Source organism: Stigmatopora argus, chromosome 15 (assembly GCF_051989625.1).
Source record: "Stigmatopora argus isolate UIUO_Sarg chromosome 15, RoL_Sarg_1.0, whole genome shotgun sequence".
Classification (NCBI taxonomy): Eukaryota; Metazoa; Chordata; class Actinopteri; order Syngnathiformes; family Syngnathidae; genus Stigmatopora; species Stigmatopora argus.
The window spans coordinates 5,434,454-5,457,217 of record NC_135401.1 but is presented as its reverse complement, the minus strand read 5'-3'; the positions used below and the strand labels follow the sequence as shown (position 1 = coordinate 5,457,217).

Genomic DNA, 22,764 nt, shown 5'->3' with positions numbered 1-22,764 from the left:
AAAACGTGGCCCATCTTTTCCTTCAGAATGTGAAAATGGACTGGAGGAATAATAGAAATATAGGCACACTAAACTTTCACTTTGGAATTCAAAGTTACTGGATTAGGTGAGCATTTGGTTTGAATGCCAAGGGCAGACAAAAAACAATGGAATGTTTAAGACTGTTTTTTGCCAAGTACAACTTTTACAAAACGTTTGTGGATTTCGATTGGAGAACGAAATGTAGCCTTGCACATTTTTCTGTTCTTGCAAACTGACCTAAACCTAATTGAGATGATATTTATTGTGTGAAAATAAATCAAGCAGCAAGGCCACCATACAGTCATGCAAACAAAATGTGCCAGAAGTCACAGAAACAGATTCTGGGATCGCTGCTTTTATCAATTCAAAGTGGAATAAATGACTTTAATGACTGTTGGCGTTAGAGTTTAACGAATTATCTTAATCATGGGATGTCATGTCTAGTATAATGATGAGTTACATTCTGTTTAGCAATGAGCAGCCATTTTGGCTGACTGAAGTAGTCTGAAGATTGGGCCAACCATTTCGACCCCACAATTTAATCTATGCAAATGATCTTTTCCTTATTCAGCTAACTTGTATAAATGAGATTTGCCAGTCTAGAAACCCAAAATTCCTAACCACAGGGAATGGTGGTAAGGTCCCCCCCCCAAAAAAAAACCCAAACAACATACTCCTCCAGAGTGTTTTTCTACAGCTATGATCTTCAAGAAATATTATATATGAATATCCCCTGTCCTTGGCATCTAGCATGCTGACATCTAGACAACCACCAAATTTGGCACAGAACATAGTCCAAAAATACAGAGGAACAGTTTAGTATAATACTTTTCAGCCATGAAATCACGATTCACTCCTGAAACAGCGTCATTAAACCTCAACAACTATGGGGTATGATTCATTGCTTGTCTTGCCTGATTATTGTCATTCCCATTTTTTTTTACCATCACCTGTGTCATATTCAAGTTCACTGGAGCGCTCGTCATATTCTGATTTCCCCAGCTGCTGCCTTCATCTGTATTATCATCAAAGACGTAGACATCGGTTAAGTCCACCGCCACACATTTGCAGCATTATCCAAATGAATGGAGTTATTGAGCAATTTCTCTTTTCTTTAAGAGACAGAGTAGACCTAGTAGGCCTATTCACACCTAACGTTTCCAAATGTGCATAGCATATTGTTTGATATGTCATTGGGACACTAAAATTATCCTCTCTCATTTGAACAAAATCTCAGTTTTGATTTACAGGTCATCGCGAATCATTTCGCTTGTGCCGCATCACGAACAGCAAATGGAAAAAGTCACATGCGTACCATGTGCTCCAATTATTCCAATGACCTCGAGTGGTGTATACATTGCAAATGTTGTCCTTCCTCCCCTCTCCACTGCCGCTCGAGTTCCAACATTTACCGAGTTGATAAGCAGCCACGATGGCGAGCGCGTGGTAACGCCACGCCAAACCAGCGTTTATTTACGGGCCTCAATATTTAATTGAGTTTACTCTAATCTTCCGTTAGCGCCCGCACACGAGTCTCCACTCGCCCCTTCAAGAAGCAAAATTAATTGGAGTGCAGATACTATAAGGAGGCTCGTCTTAATTGTTCTGGGAGAGCAGGTAGCGTCTCTCACGCATAAGGCGTTCTTTCACTGAGAAAGTCCCTTACGAGCAGATACTTTCAGAGAACGTGAACTTCTCATTTCTAGCCCTTCTAACTCTGTTATTCATATACCGTATGTTTGTATATGATGGAAAGTACGCAACAATAACACAATGATGGCAATCCCGTACGTTGCTAACCCGCAGACACCAGACTTACTCAATATGTTTTTTTTCCACGCTGCTTTAGAGCGGATAACAATCCATTAAGACGACGAGAATAGAGGATGAGAGTGGGGAAAGTGCCGATAAAAGCGCAGGAGAAGATACGTGCCGTTTTACAATCAAAGATGGGGTGCGTGAAGATGTTTTTTTTAATTAAAATTTGATTAAGAGTCTTTATATCGTGGGCTCTAAGCCGGCGCGATCAGCATAATCCCTGTCCAAACAACACATCGTCAATCTCCGCCTCGCGCATGCACACACGGGAGAGCCGTGCCAGCGTCGGGAGGGGAAAATGCACAAATGATTGGATTTAGATTAGCGTGGCCCTCTTTTAATGGCTTTGAAGTAATGCCACGACGCAGACCAAAGTCGCCACAGGCAGAGAGAGAGAAACACACAAAGAAAACCAACACTTCCTTTGTCATATGCCTTTGCAACAGGTTATTAACTCGTTGAAAAATATGCAGAGACACTCCATGTTTTGCCAAATAATTTTCTAAATATTGGATTTCACATTTTTAAAAAATCATTTCTATGAAAGTTTTATGAGTGCCATTTATTACACCTTTTATTTTCTTTTTCTAATTATTATCACTTGAGCTTTGATATTTTTTTTTTACATTTGTATTAGTGAAAAACATTCAATGTGTTTTGAAGAGCACTCAAAAATGAAATATTTTTCAGTCATATCCAATTGCTAAAAAGTGGTTATTTAAGCACATTTTTTAAAAGTTAGAACTAAAATTCGGCTAATTGTAACACGAAATTCCTCACATTTATGTAGGCCACTTATTGTCATGAACTTAGAACATCAGTTCAGCACAGAATACGAGAAGAATACATTTCTTAATTCAGCTGAAGGTCAGTGAACAAGTGCTCTACATGCACTGTAAAGGCCACTTTAGTGTCCAGTTCACGCTGGACTCAGCTCGGTTCTCCTACTTCCCTTAAAGGGCATTTCACATGCATGCAAGTCGAGAAAAGCTTACACTTTAATACCAAACAAATCAAGTCAAAGCAATGACCAAATTTGTCCATTTTGGCTCCTCCAGAACCCCCAAATGGATTGTTTCAATTTTACAACTCACTTTGTATTGATAATGTGTTAATGAGTTCATACCCGCGCTGGCAAAATACAAATACTATTAAGTTGACTCACTCATGATTTTGGAAGCAATTAAGTAATAGCAATTACTCACAAGAGAATGACTGGGAACCACTGGAGCTGGAAACAGTTGATGGGAGATTTGAAGGAGATGTGGAGTGTTATTTGAGCTGGCATGAACAAGTCCTCGGTGGCCTCCTTCTCTCTGGTGGACATACACGAGTTGTCAGCAATTATCAGTACTCTCAAATACATTTTAGTTATTCATTTATTTATTTTATGGTCGCGAGCTGAGACTTCTGAACGCTGGGACTCAATTATAATTCCAGTAATTTTCAGAATTTACAGGAAATATGTATTTTTTCTACTAGTACCAAACATTAATACATTATTGATTCATTTTTATGCCATTTATCCATTGGTAGATAACAATTTAAATAGACAACTTTGAAAAAAAATAATACACATACATTGGCTGCAGTCCCAATAATTCTATATTTATTGATTTTTTTTTAAATCAATCTTTGCCTGCCTTTGGCAACAATAGATGCTAATTTTTCCAATTTGCCTATTAAGTGTGACAGCAAATGATTTGTCAATCAAAATGGATTGGACATCTGCCACTGTCAATGGCAACCAATGACTTGGATGAGGGTTACTTACGACACAATCCCCCCTAAACTCTGCCGATGCCATCGATGAGCTCTGATCGACGCGACTGCCAGCTTCATTTAGGCGGCTAATGCCCTACATCGGCAAGGGCAGGGGGCCGCCATAGGTCATCAAGAACAGAAGGGACGGCATGTTTGTTAAGTTCGCAGCCAGAGAAGGAAATCATTTCTCATCTCATCTTATTTTCTGAACCGCTTTATGCTCATTAGATCGCGGGGGTGCTGGAGCCAATCCCAGCTGTCTCCGGGCCAGAGGCGGGGGACACCCTGAATCGGTGGCCCGCCGATTGCAGGGCACGAGGAGATGGACACACCCATAATTTAGAGTGTCCGATCAGCCTACCATGCATGTTTTTTTGGGAGGAAACCGGAGTACCCGGACGAAACTCCATACAGATGGACATGACCTGGATTTGAACCCAGGATCCCAGAGCTGTGAGGCCAACGCGCTAAACACTAGCCCCACCGGGCCACCCGGAAATAATTTCCAAGTAATATTTATTGGCAATTGGGAGCGGCACTCGTGATTATTTGCAGCTATCAAAGGCAAGCAGGAAGTGTTCTTGAGGACTTTTTACTGACTCTTGACAAAAAGAGAGCAATGCCAGATGAAGACTCTTGTAAAGGAGACAAAGAGGCTTGGAAAATGTGTTACCGTTCATGTCCTTCACGTGAGTATAGGAGTACTGCAATGTGGGATGGTAAAAGTGAATGAATAAATCTAGCAGGCCCATTTAAATCTCATTAAACATGTTTAAGGACAATAAAAGCATTCAATGCAATTCAATCTCAAGCGATCTCGGAAATGAAAAGAACGCTAAAATGACCATAATTTGGAGAGAGAGAAAAAAGAAAAACAGTATAGACATTTTCAAAAGAAAGAAGAGTAAAATCCAGCAACTCTCCAACTTTTATTAACAGTCACAAAGCAGCACTAGCAGGGCTTCAAATGAATTGGACGTCTATCGCCGTCAAATAACAGCCATGCACAGTTAATGTGTATTTACTGATCTGTATATACATGACAGAAAACCAATACACAGTTTACACAATGGCTCAAGCATAATATCAATAATAGATCGTGGGAGCGTTTACTTGAAACTACTTCAAATGCGTTGATTGACAGCTGTGAGCGTCTCGCAACAAACACACGAGGTCACGTTTCAAACAAATTAGACATACCAAACAATTGATCGCTAATTATAACCAAACAAACTATTCTTAAAAGCGATTCTTGATCGGTAATATAATAACGTAAATCATCAACCGAATGACTAAATCCAACGCACGGAATGAGGGAACGCGCAATATCAATCTAATCGACATTCGTTGCAAATTACGTTACACAAACAGATAAACGCACAAATAAACACAATACGTATATAAATTCACTTCATGAATTGTGTACTCTTTTGCAATCATAGATCGGTAGTTTGAAGGATTAACTCACATGAGATCAACCTTGATGTCCGTATATGTTGTCGCTCAATAATACGGAATCAGGAAGGAATTTTCGAGGCGCACCTGGCAAAAATTGGGATATTACCTTATTAGGTCATAACATTTCCAGCATCTTTTTAGTTGATCAATATTCCGACCCTTTACTTTATTAGTGGAATTTCTGTTTTTGTTTTGTAGTGAGTCATGAGCACTAACCATCATTATTATAATTAAATTGTTTTCCTGGATTATTAGACGTCATTTTCTTGTTTTTGTTTTTTTCCTTGTGTCTGGAGAACTAAAGCTGTAGAAATCGCCCTATCAATATTTCCAGAGTGATTGCTTTGTAATCATTTTTAATTATTTTTTTGTATTATGACTATGGTCGTTTCTAGCAGCTTTTGAGACACTTATACAAACACACTCATTCAAAGTTTTTCTATTAAATGTATTTCTTTGATACTTTCCTATTATCCTGCATTGTTTTCTTCTGTCTGAAAAAAATGCATTTCAATTTGTTCATCTTGTCTGTTTTTAACACTTAAATCTGTTTGCTCCTATATAAAATAAAGGTTTGATTGATTGATCTTGCAAATGAAAATAAATCCCAGCATTGTGGGTGGTGCCAGGAAAAAGCCAGAATGAAACAGCTGCACTAGGAATGAATGCCCTATATTCATTCCACAGGAAGCTGGTTCATCTGTCACTACTGATGCAACCCTTCCACTCCAGTCTTTCAAACACATCCACACAAACACAGCTGAGCTTGGCGACAAATGCTCCTTTGACGTTTCTTCCTGGAGGCCAAAGCCGCCATTAACATCACTTCCTGACCACTTACTGCTTTTTTTTTCTCCCTTTGTCGAAATCTCTCCCTCAGTATTAGCCCTCCATCCAATTCCAGTTCCTGCATGGCATTAACCCAACAACCAGCAATTCAGTTTGACAACTAGGGAACAAGATCCAGGAAGAACACACTTAAAAATGTAATTAAAAGTATAAAAATGTACACTATAAAACTAAAGTCAACATTCTGCTACCAAATTTAAGGCTTAACAATGTTCTGTAGATGACTTACCAGAAAACTTCTTGATGAGTTCCAACTTGCAAATTCTCCCAGAAGAACTGTTGAATAGGTGGGCAAGCTAGGGGTCCTAAAACTTTTGGCCGTTGTAAATTTAGGTTAGATTAGAACTTTATTTCATCCCGTATTCGGGAAATTTCTTGGTTGCAGAAGCAAGACAGACACAAGACACAGAAGACATTGTAGACCTAGGTAAAAATCTGGAGCCACAAATGGGAAGTCCACAAGTTGGGGACCTTCTGCAGTCCCTCAGTAGTTTGGAGGTTTTAAAGATCATCTTCCTTGCATAGATTTTTTGGCAGTTTTGTGGATTGGAAACATACATTCCATTGAATTTTGATTTTTGTTAAGACTCAAAACATTTTGATTTGCATTTAATGTACGAGTGACTGTATGTGATGTACTGTAGTATTATCTGCAATGTCATTCCAATGTATACTTTATTTTAAAATTTTAAAGCATGCATCTCCAAGTAGTAATGTATTTTGTTTTTGCATGAAAATCAACAAAAATGAATTCAAATCCATTTTCCAATGACTGTTTTGAATTTGTAAAAAAATGTGTTTTTGTTACATAGTTTTCCTATATTTTAGACACATTCGAAACACAATACTTTCAAGCTAGTAGTCAGAAGACAACCTCTTGCCCCTTTATTTTGGCAGCAATGAACTTTCCTATTTGATTTCCTGCCTGTTGCAGGAAATCAAATGACCTACCTTTGAAGGCTAAAATGTCACCACGTTTTGGAAAATGACCACAAAAGAAGAAAAAAAAAATAGCAAGCAGTCCAGTTGAAGAGTCAGACCAAGGTCACACATGATTCTTTATTGCAAACATATCCCTCCCACCCTCCTATTTTTTTTTGCGTGAGCAACAAAAAGTATCATTACATGGATTACTCCCTCAACATTCTCAGTCTAGCTTTTTTTTTTAATTGTAAAAACAATAATACACATCACTCAAAATCACACAGACTTTAGTGCAGAACGATACGAAGAACTTACAGTAAAAGTATATATACTAGTATAATGGTCAATTCTACACAACTAAAAATAAAGGGAAAAAGTCCAGTGGGGCAATTTTTTTTTAACAATTTGGTAGTTGTTTTTTTAATCAAGTGCATCAACCTGCCATTAAACTAATTGAAGGAATGTTTGTTAGCCAGAGGCAAGGCAAGATGGACAGGTGGGAAACGTTAGTAGGTAAAAAAAAAAGACACTCAATGCCCTGAGACATGTCTTTTTCGCAACGGACGGCGGCAGTCCACCATTGGTCGATAATGACATGCTGTGGTCCAATCCGAGAGGCACAAAATTGAAAACCATTAACTTGTGCGTCGTTTTTTTTCCTACTCTAAAAAAATTCGATAAGATAAAGTGAACAAGTGAACTGACAGAAAGGGCACTTGTAATAATTTCAAAAGGCAGTTTTTCGGAAATGTTGTGCTTTGGAGGCCAAAAAGAACTGGACGGACTTATTGAAGCTTCTAAAAATATATTCTATATTTTCCTTCCCCTTTAATAGTGCATGGAATCGGCACTTGCCACCTGATCGGTTCACTCAAACCCTCATTAGGATAAAAAAAAACGACAACAGATGGACTTCTATTTGAGATGATGCCACCATTGGAGAACATAGGGAACCTAAAAAAACACGGAGTTTTGTGCTTACGGCCAGCCACTAATCCAGTCTTGACAGGAGTGCTTAATAATTCACTTAATTTCCTATGAACAAGATGCAAACGTGGATGTTAGACACATTTAATCCCTGTTGTGTGCTTAAAGAGGACAAATGGAGCAATCATTTTTTTGGGGCGTGTGGATTTAACCCAAAAAGATTTTAAAAAATGAGGTAACAAGATGTGTAGGTGTCTCTGGCAATGATAATAAGGATTAATAATGAAGTTAATCTTTTTCGCTATGTCGCTGACAATACGCCGAGTTGCGGAGGAGGACGAATTTAAAAGCCAGGGATGACGCAAAAACAAAGAAGAAAAAAACTTCCACTCAACAATAAATACGAGCCATATTGGGATTTAATAGTGGGGGAGAAAAACATGGTCATTTTGACCCCAAATTACCTCTACTGGCCATAATGCTATTTGGTTAATAAACTGAGGGGAACGTACAGGCTGTGAGCCATTCATGCTGGTAGTTTGAAGATAATCAGCGCATCAGCATTGTTTGGCCATGCTCTGAACTATAGGAGGATCTTTGTTGACAACATATTTAAGAAAGATAGCGTTGACGATAACATTAGCTTTTGAAAACCGATGTAAGAGAATCTTAAAACATATATTGGCAACAAAATCAAAGTCCAGACTGATATGAGATGAAAAATGTTGGTCCGACTCTCAAATTTGCCGGTGAATTTCTATCTAAAAGAAAACCCTGGACCCTTTACTCAGTCTGAAAGCATACAGAATAAAATTTTATCAGGCCCCCGACAATCGACTAGACAGAAAGCATGAACCATCGGCCTCGCTAAAACTTCAAAACAATTGTTTCCCACGCAAAAAAAAACACTGATGGCAAAAAAGATCCTCCTATTCGTGCTTTGGCTATCGAGGAGATACCAGTGACTTCTTTTTCTTTTAAGTAAATGGATAAATGCGACTTGAGCTATGATTGACATGTTTTTTTTAAATATTGTTCCTAACGAAGCTGCGTTTCCATCAAGATTGCAAATGATGCAAAGTGTTTACCAGATGGAACATTTTTTCTTTGGCCACAGATGGCAAGTTGTTCTACTATGCCAGATGAATTCTTTGCAGGTGACCGTTTCAATTTTTGGCCTAGCGAGCTAATCACCGACCTGCCAATTCCCAGGGTTGTAAGAGACAGAAGGACATGGAAAAACAAGAAGAGTACTCTCCATTGGAGACTACAACGGTGGCGGTGTTGTTGGCGAGGGCAAAAAGGTATGAAGAGTGTCAGCAGATTTCACGTTTCAGCACAAAAGGTGAGAAATGCGTGAGCAGGAGTGAGCGACGCGTATCAACTCGTGCACTTTCCAGTTAGATGGTGGTGTTGTCTTTGTGAGTGTAACATGTTCTCATGGTAATTTAGTAGGATTTTGGACAATAAGTCTAGCATTTGAATTGTTTGGATTAACTAATTTAACTCATTGACTGACAAAATGATTAAGGTGCATAAATATTACCAAGATTTAAATCATTGGCTGCCACTGATGTTGATAGACGTCCAATTTCAACTGGTAGTGGGAAAAAATTGAGGTTAGAACACATAAGCACTACCAAAAATGCACAATTATGAATAACTTAAAAAAAACCTTTTAAATTAAATAATTACAAATATATAGATCATTCCATTGACATTATTGTGAATTAAAATTGTGTTTTTGTCTGAATTATCACCTAAAACACATTTAAGTTATGAAAGATCTACGGAACAAAACTTGAGCCATTATATTCAGAATACAGAATTAAAATGATGGCACTTTTGGGGCTAAAAGCAGGAGAGGGGTGGCAACATGACATCATTTTGTACCATTTCCTACAAAAAAAACATGAGAACACGTGTTTGTGTGCCCCCGTGTGCCCCCCATGGTCACGAGTCACCAGCACCAGTTGTAATTAATTCTGTTAGTCCGTGAACCAGACTGCGTCAATACATTCATGAGACTGGTTAACAACACGAGACAAAAATATCAGCGCGTTAGTAAAATTCTTACTAAGAATGTTTTATTAAAATAAATGCCAAGAGGTTAATAAGGAGAAAAAAAAAACAGCATACACCATGTAAAACTAAATGGCAAGCATGTAAAATACTTATGACAAGAGAAACTAATAAAAGTAGCTCATGAGTTAAACAAGCCGAGTATGAAAACAAAATATAACACTTGGTTGTGTAAAAGTGAAGGGGGTGTGGAAGGGAGGGGGGCTAGGGTGGGGCAGGATCATAAAAAAGCACTCAGAAACATGATTAATATACATATAAAATGAGATTAGAAAAATACATTATAAACCTGTAACAATGGCTGTTAATTACATTATCATACAAGTATAGTAGGCAGGGCAGAGAATATGTTTCTTTTCTGTTTTGCTTTTTCCCAACCTTTTTACCACCTGATGGATGTTAACCAGCCACACAACGTAGCCCGTAACATAGCAGAGGGACTTCTCGTAATACTGTCAATTGCTGTACAGCCATCTTCACTTATATTGCATTTCATTTTTTTCTCCAAAATAATAGTAAGAAAAAAGAGTAACACTGAAAACAAGAGTTTCATTGACCTTTTCGGCTCGATGAGAAAGCCATGAACAGAGTTGTCAAGGCAAATAAATGGCTGCCACTGACCGTGGTTGACGTCCAATTCGTTTGGCGTTTAAATGGATTGGCATTTCGGACAGTCAGTGGCACCAAAACATGGTTATTTGAGTTATTATTTCATTTTAATCATGATTATTGGTATAATAAATTCTGCTGGATATTTTAAAATCTTAAATGTATTTTTCTCAGCTCATGATGCATCCTACTGCATTGCTACTATCGGCAGCGCCGTTTTGTCCTATAGGAAGTTACGTCACACACGCACGCACAAATAATAATAAAAAGAAAAAGAAAAAATATATCAGATTTTCCAAAATTAAGGAGATCAAAGCCTGCTCGCACAGTAGAGTAAAGGGCTGTCGAGTGAAAAATAAAATCTCAGGAAGACACCAAAAAAACCAAACCAAAACATGGCACATATTTAGCTGAGTCAGCTAGGGTTGCATAGAGTAAAAGGCGGGCCGCCGACACCGCGCTCCGCTCTGCGCTATCTCGGGTGGGTGCTGGGTTTTTCGTCTTTTCATTTATTTTTATTTTTCTAACAGAACATTTCTTGGAAAACAACTGAAACCACTCCCCATAAGGCACTTTTGTTTGTATTTTGAGTCCTTCCCGTTATTTTTTTAAATGCTCCTTTCCAGTTAAATCCAGTCCGACAGCACATCGTCACCCCTCGTTTTTTTGTCTTTTTTATGTTTTAAATCCGATTTTGTATCTGCAAAGTATCAAAATCTAAAATTGGCAAAAATAGAATTCTTTTATCCCTATACTCCAGCACCCTGTACTGTAAAAGTATTAATTATTTTTGTTCACTCCTGTTTGTATTTCTATATGCAATGGCATTATGTACATGTTTATATATATATATATATATATATATATATATATATATATATATATATATATATATATATATATATATATATATATATATATATATATATATATATATATGAGACGTATGTATAAAGCAATTTGAACAGGCAGGCATGGCTTTCACATCCTATTTTTTTTGTTCTTGAGCGAGTTCAACAAAAGAGCTCAGAAGGTACAAGTGATGTGACACATTATGGATGTGCTTTCACGTTGGCGTGGCACAAAATGGCCAACTAATGAAATAAAAATGTAAAAACGACAAAAAAAGAGGGGGTGCTCATTTCCATGATAGTCATATTAGTGTTTTCCCTCCTCTGGGATGAAAAATAAAAACAAGTCAAAATGCTAACTTTCCTCTGAAGGCAGGCACCACTAATTCAAACTTTTTAAAAACAACCCTCTGTGTGAGGTGGATGCATAATGATAGACCTATCAACATAATAGTAGTAATAAATCATGGGTAAAAACCTTTGGCTAAATATGCACACATAATACTTTTTTTTTTTGTTTCTTTTCTTTTTGATCACAGCTCAGCAAACTCTAGTTTGTTCTGAATGCATCAGGCACTGTATCGTGGAAGTAGAGTAGATGGCAAAGTCTCCTAAAAACCCTACTTTCGATGTAATAATTCAAGAAATAAAAGCATTTTCAAAAAGCGCACACATACATAAACCCTTCATCCCAAGTTACTTCCATCCCCGCATTAATTCTGGCAGCCTGCTTCCTTCTGCGTCAATTTAGTATAACAAAAAGTGTGAACAGAAAAAACAAACAAACCAAACATACGAATTGGAACCAAAAGAAAAGAAAAAAACCCAAAGCGCATTGTTTGCAATCGTTACAGCCATGCAGTTTTAAAACAAATCAAGACAAAAAGCTGTTTGTTGGGTGGGCGATAGTCAAAAAGGGCGGCACACCCAGAATGTGTCATAGTTACAACAATTGTAATGAGAATTGAAACAAAGTTAAAGTCAGTGTTGTAATTCTCTTTCCTTCTGTTTCTTTTTCTTTGGGGTGAATGGGGAACTGGGGGTTACACCGCCCCGCCACCATCTCTCTCCCTCTCTATTTTTTTTGTTTTTGTTTTGACGGGCTTTGTCATTCTTCAACTAAATGGTTAGCGTCCAAGTATGACATAAAATAGTCGGTATAGGGTCCGGCACGGGTGGGTTCTCTGGTTGGCATCTTATTGCTATTTAACATCAGTGCACATTTATGATTAACACCACAAACATCCCACCCGCGGTAATGTGATTGGTGAAGAAAAAGAAAGAGAAAGAATGGGAACAAAACTCAATGAACAGAAGATAAATGAGTAGTACACAACTTCATGTTGGTGTGAAGTTTTGTTGTTTTTTTTGTAGGTTTTTTTTTTGTTCTGGTGTGTTAGGGTTGGCGCCTCCCTTCTCTTTCTTTCTCTCTCTCTTTAGTCACTGGGAGAGAGAGGCTAGCAAAAGGCAAATTACCAGTTAACTGATCAGCAGGCAGGCTGGGGGCGGCTCGTCATTGGGTGAAGAGTTCAGAGGTCAGAAGGTTCATGTTAGTTGCCGGTGGCGGCTATAGGTGGTTAGGAACAAAAAACAAAAACAAACAGAAAAAACAAAGATAGAAGGGTATTAGTGTCAGCAGGAAGAGACTGGAATGACATCATTTTGAACAACAAAAATGAATGCAATCTCTGATGTGTGGACCCCCCCGCTTTAGCGTGACCCCCATAAGCAGCAGTTGGTTGTATTTAGCGCCCGATGCTCCGCAAAACCAAAATAGAAGCAAAAGAGATGGACAGACAAACAAAAAAATAAACACCTAGTATATGAGGCCATGTCCACATGCGAACAGAAAAAAATGGTATGTGTCATTTCAAATGTCCACCGTTTGAGTGTGTTAATCTGGATTAATAGCATCACAATGAATGAAGCAACACCGCATTGCTTGGCCAGCTGTTCATAATGGAAGAATAAAATGGCCAAAGCGTGGAGTGGGGGACTTTGTGGCATGCCAATGAAGCACTTAACAAATATGGCAACTAGCATAAAATAAGATAAAAGGAATTTTTCAAAAAAATCTAACGTACATACACAAAAAGCCTTTTTTCTCGATTACAAAATCTGTGTCGTGTGTTCTGTTGCCGAGACAATGGACTAAGAGACGTGGCATTAAAATGGTATAGCACAGGTGTGTTTTTTTACCAACCTAGCCAGTTCAATTTTTATGTACATTTATTATCATCAACATATGTTTACATGTGGACATGGCTTCAATGCCTCCTTTTTTAATGTGATTAGTGGAGTAACAACTATTGCTATCAGACTAATGTTAAAAGTGCAATAAAAGTCAATCGACCTTTTTTACGATTCTTTCTTTTACTCTTTATTTAGCAGTATACTTTTATATAATATAAATATACACAAGAACCATAAATACATTTTGATATAAAAATGCTCCAATATAAAATGACAGTACCTCATGTACAGGTAAAATATTAACATTATATAGCTCACGATACACTGAAGGGAATGCAAGCGACCTAAAGCTCTCGGCGTTTGTTTGACTCAAACGTTTGTAGAAAAATAAATTCCACCCCCTAAAAAATATTTAAATATTTAAGGGGAATATGGCTGGTCTCTGGGACGCAGCGAGGCCAGGAGATGCATTTTAAGCGCCAATCTCCCAATCAAAGGAATGTCTCATAATTTCCTGCAAGGTACGACCGGTCGGTACTGGCTTCACAGCTGCATAAACCAAAATCTACTAAGATTACTTTTTGCCTGAGCATTGAAATATACACAGTGTAAATATATATCCTTGAGTCAAGAGCTCATTTGGGAGATGAAGGCATTTTTAATAAGGCTGACCAATGTGTAAGGCATGTGACTATGTCCATGATTCACTATAGTTAGATATTTGTGTTTATTGGCGAGAAAACAGTGCGGAGTATGAAGGCAGTGGACATCCTGAGATGAGAAGGAAAGCAATATAGATATCAATAGGTGCTAAGGCACTCATTATGAGATAGGCCTTTGTGTAAACAAATACATTTTTAGAAGCATAATTAAAGAGGGACTTTAAAAAATCCATATTACAATACAGTAAATAAAGACCAGGGATGAGTATAATCTGGTATGTAGTACATCCAAGACAAAAATCACCATTATTAAGCGGTTGTTTTCTTTGAATTGGTGCAATATTTTTTTCACCCCAATTTGATGGGATCCACACTAAGATTTTTATTTTTATTTTACATTGCTTTTTTTGTTTTAAAGAAATCCATCCCATAAAATGTAGGCATTGAGTCATTATTGTGATATTTTGAAGTGTTGCATTGGGCATGAGTATGGCCACAAACCTTGGTGCATTTATTTAAGATGATCTATTATATTCACTCCTTTCCTTGCATTCATGGGCACATATGTTAAATTGATAGCTGGTTGTGGATTTTGATTAATAATTTGTTTTTATCAAGTACATATCAATGTGTAAATGGTTGATTATCCAACACAAAGGATTAAGATAAGTCGCAAGGGCACTAAAAGTCTATCTGAAGTGGATATTTAGGAGAGCGCCACTATGATATGAGGAAAATGTTATACCTAGCAAATTCAGCCATCTTAAAAATGTCTTGTTTTTGCAAATGAGCTCTTTGCGAGTTAAAGACCTAATGTAAACAAACTGCACACACCACAACGCACCATTAAGCTGGTGTGTGGACATGGGGGGGAAAGGGGAGAAAAACAAACATACAGTAATACAGACAACACAATAGAGATTTCCAATTAAGGCATCGTCATCATTGAAATGCATCAATTGATAGCAGAGTGTAGCTAAGAGACTAAACTGACCTCTGTCAGCGGTCACAATCCTTTGGTAAGGATGGACCCGCGTGTCATGCCGTCTCACTTTAGTAGCCATTGCACCTAGATTGTAACAGGTCCACAAGGTTAGAAACCATTCACGTTCAACATTCACATTATTCGTTTAACCATTAGGATAACAATGGGGTAATACAATAATACGCTGGATAATAGCACATATGCACATCACATAGTTTGTATAGAAAAAATACAGTAGCACACAATACAATTATTTTGGAATAGTAATCAATATGCATAAGTTAAGTCATTAAATTCCACAGTGCTCAGAGTTCTCTTGGAGAAAGAAAAACATAAACGGGGTAGCTAATGGCTGAAAGTTCCTTCCCATTGGTTTCGAAGGGGGCATATAGAGAAAGTGATTTATTTATACTTTTTTCCCCAATAGGTGGTGAAATCCAATGGCAATCTAGTGGTGATATAGCGGCAGGCGTCACTTGTTCGGTTTAACGAAAGCTAATCTGCACCCTTTCTTTCTATGGCTCATTTCCACACCTAAGGTTTATTTGACGTTATCCACAAATATGATGGAACCTCTGACGTCTATCGTTGTCGACGGGGGCCAAAGATTTAACTTCTGAAATAGAATTAAATCATTTACAAACGAAGGATTCTTGCTCATCTGTTTCCAGATGTTGAGTGTTGTATTAATGTCAAATTTTCCATGTGGTCGAGGTAAAAACAGTACACAGCAAAGACGGTGAATGATCATCAGAGTTCATTGTTTGTTATTTTAATGAGCCATATGCTAGTGTTTTCTAGTGATTTATTACTTTTGCTGGTAAAGGGATATCTAGTGGCCAATAATATACTAGTTGTCATCGCGAACCGGGTTGAGTCCCACTTCAGAGGTTCCAAAATTTAATGCTACAGGGATTGAAAGACACCCAAACGGCAGGCTATGTGTAAAGAAATTCAGTGTGGCGAGCCTTGGCAAATATATTTGTAGCCACCTACATGTCTCTGACGCGCCAGATGGCCTAACATGTCCCTGCTGTCAACGAAGCCAATCGCGGCGAGATAAAGTAGTGGCGGCAGGTGGGCCCATGGAAATGTGTGAGAAAGGCGGTGAAGCGCCTTCCAAAAGGGGGCCCCTGCGTAGCTGAAGGCACCGATCGATAAAGTGAGTAAATAAAATACACTAACCCTGCGAGTTAAACAGAGAAGGTGCACGTTACTCCCAGAGGTGGGGGCACCATCCAAAGGTTAGCTAACCTCAAGCTTCACATATGCTTCATAATGTGTCAAATTAAAGCGAGAGGAACATCTGGATTTGTCAATTTTTGCTGGCGTTTGGCGTCACTATTATTCAACCGATGCCGACTTGTCTCTTTGGTCTGCTAAAAGTACCACAGAGAACGGGTGTAATAGATAGGCCCTCGTAGTGAACTGGACGACTGGCTTCGAATGGAGGGGAAGCTTGGCTATTTACGCAAAAAACAGGTTCACCGGGGGTGAAGCTGAGACAACAAAGGAAGGCAAGGGAGAAGAGGAAAATAATACGACTGGAGGAATTTAATGAACATCCCCAGCGGGAGTGACAGAGGGACTATCTGTGGGCATCAAGGCCTGCCTGCAGCAGAGAAAAATCATTTCAGAAGCTGTAGAAATCCGAAGGGATCTACTGCCAGACTGAATATGCCTCCAGGCCAGTGCATGAAAGGGTTAGGGAGCGGGCTGCGTGTACGCTAACTTGTTTCTGTCGGGCTGCCTCATTTCAGACTCTGCTAAGTCCGCCGGTGTAAACCTTGCAGAGTCGAGACGGTGTCTAGCTGGAAGCGAGGAGCGAAATCGAACTATATAGTGACCTTCTAGGCAAAAGGCTAGTCATTTCCCCCCTTCCAGTTTTGATGTTTGGTCAAAATGTCCACATTAGCTACAGAGTTTCACCGCCTTTTGTCCACTCTGACCTCTCTTTAGTTCCTCAGGTGGACACCACGTATTTACCTTTCAGAAAGTCTTGACTGTGGCTCATGGTAGCCGTGTCCAGCAACCCGAGTCCGGGGTAAAACAAGCTGCCCTCCTGCCCAGGCTGGCCAAAGTGGGCCGCCGTGCCCGCCGTGCTCATGCTTCCCCAGGCCCGCTTACCTAAAACCCCACTGTGCTCGATGGGGTACTCCAGCAAGGAGGTGGGTGCCAGGGCGTAAGGGTAATCATAGGGGGTGGTGTAGATGAGCCCAGTGTCAGGCGTGGGCGGCACCAGAGTCGGTGTGCCGCTGGGCAGCATGGCGGCCATCTGAGTTGGCCGGATGAGGTTCATGATGGGGGCCCCGCCGGGAGTCTGGGGCCGGAGTCCCGGGGGCGGCAACACCTGACCTGTGGGTGCCGCTATAAGGCGGGGTCCCTGAGCGGCCGCCGCCGCCGCTGCAAGAGAGAACGCAAGGGTGGCTGCCATAAGCGAAGAGAGCGAAAGACAGAGGTGGAAAGAAGACAGATAGACAAGAGGAAAAAGCCAAGTGGCGTTGTTGGTTATCACAGATGAATAGTGAAAGGTGAAAATACAAAAGGAGGAAAAGAGAGTTGGCAGGGAGAGAGGAGGGGAGGGGAGGGGCAAAAGGTAAAATTAGTCCATGCAATGATCATGGTGGTGAACCACAAAGCAAAACAAAATACCCCTCACACCAAAACAAGCTTGCTGTCTTCCCAATGAAAAGCATACAAATCACCTTGGCAGCAGCTCTTACATTGAAATAGCGTGAGGACTGGCGTGAACAACACACACACGGATCCAAATTGTTTTTGGCAACTTGGCAGAGGTGAAACATCAAAAGGCCGATATGATTAGCACAGTGAATGATTATTACGTACAAACTCTTGACGAGTGCTAGAAATACACCGCACAGTTCATTTTAAGTTTACCTCATTGATTTGAGATCCATCCAATCCATACGCAACCACTAAAACACTTTTTTGTGCACATACAAAAAGCCCCATACAAGGTCCAAATTTTGTGTCCAATTGTCTGGAGTTAATTAGTGCATCTGTAATACATTGGTAACTTACAATTTCAAGAGTTTGTACATGCCACATTGTGCAAGCGTCCCAAAGGAAAATTTAAAATAAAAAAAAGGATACAAAATTATCCAAATAACATCTGTTTTACCATTAGGGATTGGCACACTAATAAATGAATTGATAGTTCTGTCAATTGTGAGGAACTAGTTGGTAAATTGACAACTATTTTGATAATCAATTCATTCCGTAGACTGGATGATTACCAAATGTTGGCCAGCTCCTCTGAATTCAGCCTCATGGGTAAATTGATTGATTTCAAATACACCAAAATAATCTAATCATAAAAAAAGAAATACAGTGTATCTAATGCATTTTGATGTTATGTCATCTTGGGAATTTTCATGTTGAATTTGACGAAGCACTAAAATGTCAATTCAATAGTCTCAATACTTTAGAATTAGAGTGAAGACAATGCTGCTGTAAACAAACAATGTAGCCTCAGGTGAAATTCCATCAAAAGCCTTAATCACAGTAAACATTTTTATTCATTCAAACATTTAGACACATGTAAGAATGAAATAATTGCAGCTTCATTGAGCAGCGATTGTGATCACAGTGACATTGAGGACTGCAAGTGTGCATTTCGGTTATTAGTGTGGTTATTTGATCTATTGTCGCTCCTTTCCTAAGCAGATTTGTGAACTATATGGCGACATGCAGAGGTTGAACAAAAGGAGCTCCAGCGGTGCGTTGCAAAGCTAAGAGCAAGTGGATACTGAGCAACCATGGCTGGAGAAAAAAGATGGATGTACAAAGGATGGATGGAGGGGAAATGTACATGGAGGACAAAATGGAAGGTCTCCTACAACTTGTGATGGAGCAGGTTATCACAAATGATTTGGTTATTTTGTGGATGCATATATGTACACAACCACATACAAAACATTGATTCCATTGTCATAAAGACTTAAGTATGTTGTAATGTCGATTTGGTAAATTGCCTAAATTGAATGTGTAGCATGCAGATAAAAAATTGGTGTTCTCTAATGAAATTCATATAGATTAGTGGTGTTAATCGTAGTTCACTTACGTGCTTTGATGTTGTTGTCTCGGTATGTCCCATTGAGAATGGCCAACTCCATCAGCTGGATCTTCTTCAAATTGTCTTCTCCCTCCGCCTGTAGAAAAAGTAGCCGCCAATCAATACAAATGGTCTGAAATGCATCAAGGATTCCTTGACAATTAGTATTAACTCATTTGCTGCCATTGTGACTGAAAGGGCTGGTATTTGGAGGACAAATGCCAAACGAGATATGAAATTATATAAACGTATATTCATAAACCAAATCAAAAAGATGATTGTAGTAATTTTCTAGACTCCCTTGTGTGCAATCAAATCCACAATAACCAGCCTGGCGTATGTCACTCCCATCATTTAATGCTTGGATAGATAAATACAAACGTGGCAGCCACTTTCATTACGGTAAAATTAGAGGGCCCACATTATTCACGGAAAGCAATTAATATACACCCACTCACAATCCCTGCCTGTTCTCTTACGCAAATTCCAATTCCTCTCAAACTGCTGAACATGCAACCATGTAAACACAAAAGGCTCAGTCCGGAAGTAAGAAGTATACAAGAATGTGAACACTCAAGAGTAAATACCGTTTAATCCCACATCTAAATACAATCCTAATGCTGTGAGAGTGCATTCATCACTGTGCTTATTCATTTGCATGTAAACACATCATGCAGTGTCATAGAAACATTCTCCATGTGAAAAGGAGAAGTGGAGACCAGCGAATGGGCTTGATTCTCAGACACTTTGGGCAACAGTCTGCGCTTTTATTGAGGTGCTGATAAGGAAAGAAGGGGAAGAAAAAGAGAGAGGTGAAGAGTTAATCTTTCCCTGAGACTCTTCTTGCTACATTGAGTGTGAGGGAGTGACTATGTGCAAGGTTAAGGGAAAATTGACAGGTTGCTCTCTCTTGACTAAATACAAGGGAGTCAGAAGTCACAGTGTGTGTGTGGTTCTGTGTGTTTAGTGGACCGGCATTTCCAATTAATAAGACAAGAAAGTTAGCAGTCGTGACCACGATTAACGTTCCCCTTTAAAGATGAAGCAGAAGACAGGATAGAAACAGGAATGCAATTAGTAGCACCACCGCACACTTTACAGTTCTTGAATTAAATTATGATTGAACGCAAAACGAAGCTCCGGCACAGGTGTCAGTTTTAAGGTCAATGGCAAAAAAAGCAATAGCAATATATGAATTAAGAAATAAATGGAAGTTCATGCTCCAGAATCTGAGTATAGAAACAATGGTCTGTTGTTAACAAGCAAAAGCACCAGTTAACTTATGATTACATGAAATAATTGTAATTGTGATTGTAAAAGACTTCCAAGGCCATGAATATTGTATTTTTACAAGTACGGTACTAAAAGAATGTGTTTTTGTACAGTTTTGTCAAATCTGAAGACCCTAACTAGGCTTTCTAGTTTCATCCCCCTATGATTGGTACAAGGGTGGTGTTTTACATTAATTGTTGACAGAAATAACGATAGCAGAGTAAATGAAGAAGCATCAGGTCATTGGCTAACAAAGTAAATCACCCATTAGAAGCACCAAAAAAATCATTACTAATTCCCTATTGCAACACTCGATGTGAGCGATTAATTAAAAAGTTCAAACAGCAGCAGCAAGGAGAACCAAAAAAGAAAAGGCAGAGTAGACGCGTTTAATCACAATTCATTAAATTTTCACAACTTAAAAAAAACTAAAGCACAAATGAAAGCTGCTGCGTTTATGTCTCTTTCAAGATGCTTGCTCTAGTTGGCATAGGTGACTGTTGACAAAGAGCTAGTGTGAGGCTGGTATGCTGCTACATCTACATCAGTCGGACTGCAGCCAAGTTGTCAAGTGAATTCCATCTTCACAAAATGCAGTTTGTAGGCTAAATCCCCAACCATATGTCAATTTTGTTTTTTTTTGTTTATATATTTTTTCAACAGAAGCTAATCTGATAGATTCACCACTCTGACATTCACCTACTTTTTCCCCCCACATTGTCTTTACAACGGTATTCTGTGAAACCTCGGCGAGTACACTTGGCAGTTTAAGTGTTCCAGTTTGCTCGAGACAGAAGAGATGACAGCTCGGCAATGTCTGCACACATCAGCTGTGAGATGTGGGGGAGAAGTACCCAGATCATACCGAGCGGGACCGTCGGGAGTGGAGTCGTATTATTTTAGAACATGTCGTGTTGCGAATGCTTCCCAACCGCAGACGCTGCTTGGATCAATGTTTGATGATCCCCATGAGGGACCACAGTTTAACTCTTTAATCTTGCCGCAATTAAGAGACTCTTTTCTACAGATTCACCAGCTATAAAACATTAACGCAAAAAAGAGTGCATGTCTGTAATGATCTGCAAACGGCTAAGCCCGAGAGACTAGTGAGGGAAAGCTGCTTGCGAGACAGATAAAAGAGGAAGTTTTCCTTTCGTATTCATAACATGCACACATGTACGCATGTACGAGCAAGCTTCTTCCTTCCCTCACCTGTCCATCAGTGGATCAAAATGCCACTCAATAAAGCGGCTCTATCTACGAGAATCAGATTCAATCAATGAGGCCTATTTGTGCGATCAGCAGAGCGGTAAAAGCTATCAGGGAGGAGTGGTGGTGGAGTAGCGGGGGGTTGTGTTAGCGAGGTAAGGGAAACTGAAGGTAGACAGCAGTGTGATGAGATAAAGTAGGTTAGTCATGTCCCACTGCCTTCCTGACACCGTTGCAATGGGGTCACACCATGCATGCTAGATTGTCAATTGTGACTTTCGCTTTAAATTCATTCATTCACTGCCATTGGCGCTGATAAATGTATAAATGGATTGTAAGTCTGTTGCTGTAAATGACACCATATTAGTTCATACCTGGGCTTGAATTAATCCCCAAAATCAAGTTTATTTTTACTGAGCATTGGCGAAAGATAACCGGAAACTCATCAAAAAGCAATATCGACTGTCGTTATAGTATCGATCTCTACGTCAAATTAGATCATCCCTATAACATTCTAAATTATCCGCTAATAGTGCACCAAATGACAATTCCTTGCCACAAAATATGGTTGTCATCTCTGTAACAAGATGCAAAAGATGGGCACATTATTTCTTTGTTTCACAGAATCTTGGTCTGTTTCTTTACAAGAGACCAAAGGTGTAATTGGGGGGTTCTATCACAACGAAAAGAGTCGCTCTATATAGCAGCCCAGTTTAGAGCAATTAAATAACAGGTGCGCAGGGAGATCCTCCGGCAGGAGTAGGAGAACAGTGACAAAGTGTAAATGATGGACGAGAGGATGGATGAGGAATGGGATACCTGGAGAGAGTACGAGACAGCCCAGTGAAAACCAATTTGCTTGCTCCCTCGTGGGTTGACACAAGCGGTGGCTTGCTTTCCATCATTGGCCTCACTGCCAGTCACTGCAAATCTACACGCACTTGACCGCACACACGTAATCTGTTGGGCCTTAGCAGGGACAGGGTCAACCCTTCCAAACCAGCACAATTACCTCCGAGGTAAACATAACCTACCCTGATCGCCTCCTGGGATACAGCATGGGGT

At 39.4% G+C, this 22,764-nt stretch overlaps 1 protein-coding gene across 6 annotated transcripts in view; it reads right to left on the bottom strand.

The window, feature by feature from the left end:
- Positions 1-9,826: 9,826 nt before the first annotated feature.
- The window catches only part of qkia (QKI, KH domain containing, RNA binding a), a 53,629-nt gene continuing 40,691 nt past the window's right edge, over positions 9,827-22,764 (bottom strand). Inside the window, exons 5-8 of one of the 6 annotated variants that reach the window (XM_077620606.1) lie at positions 19,228-19,315; positions 17,130-17,570; positions 15,153-15,227; positions 9,827-12,870 (exon numbers count right to left, since the gene is read on the bottom strand). In XM_077620606.1, coding sequence (XP_077476732.1) covers positions 12,854-12,870; positions 15,153-15,227; positions 17,130-17,570; positions 19,228-19,315 — 621 coding nt within the window. In that variant the 3' untranslated portion in view covers positions 9,827-12,853. Of the gene's footprint in view, positions 12,871-14,567; positions 15,228-17,129; positions 17,571-19,227; positions 19,316-22,764 lie in introns of those variants that run through there. The other 5 variants (XM_077620607.1, XM_077620602.1, XM_077620603.1 and 2 more) reach the window with 5 other exon arrangements.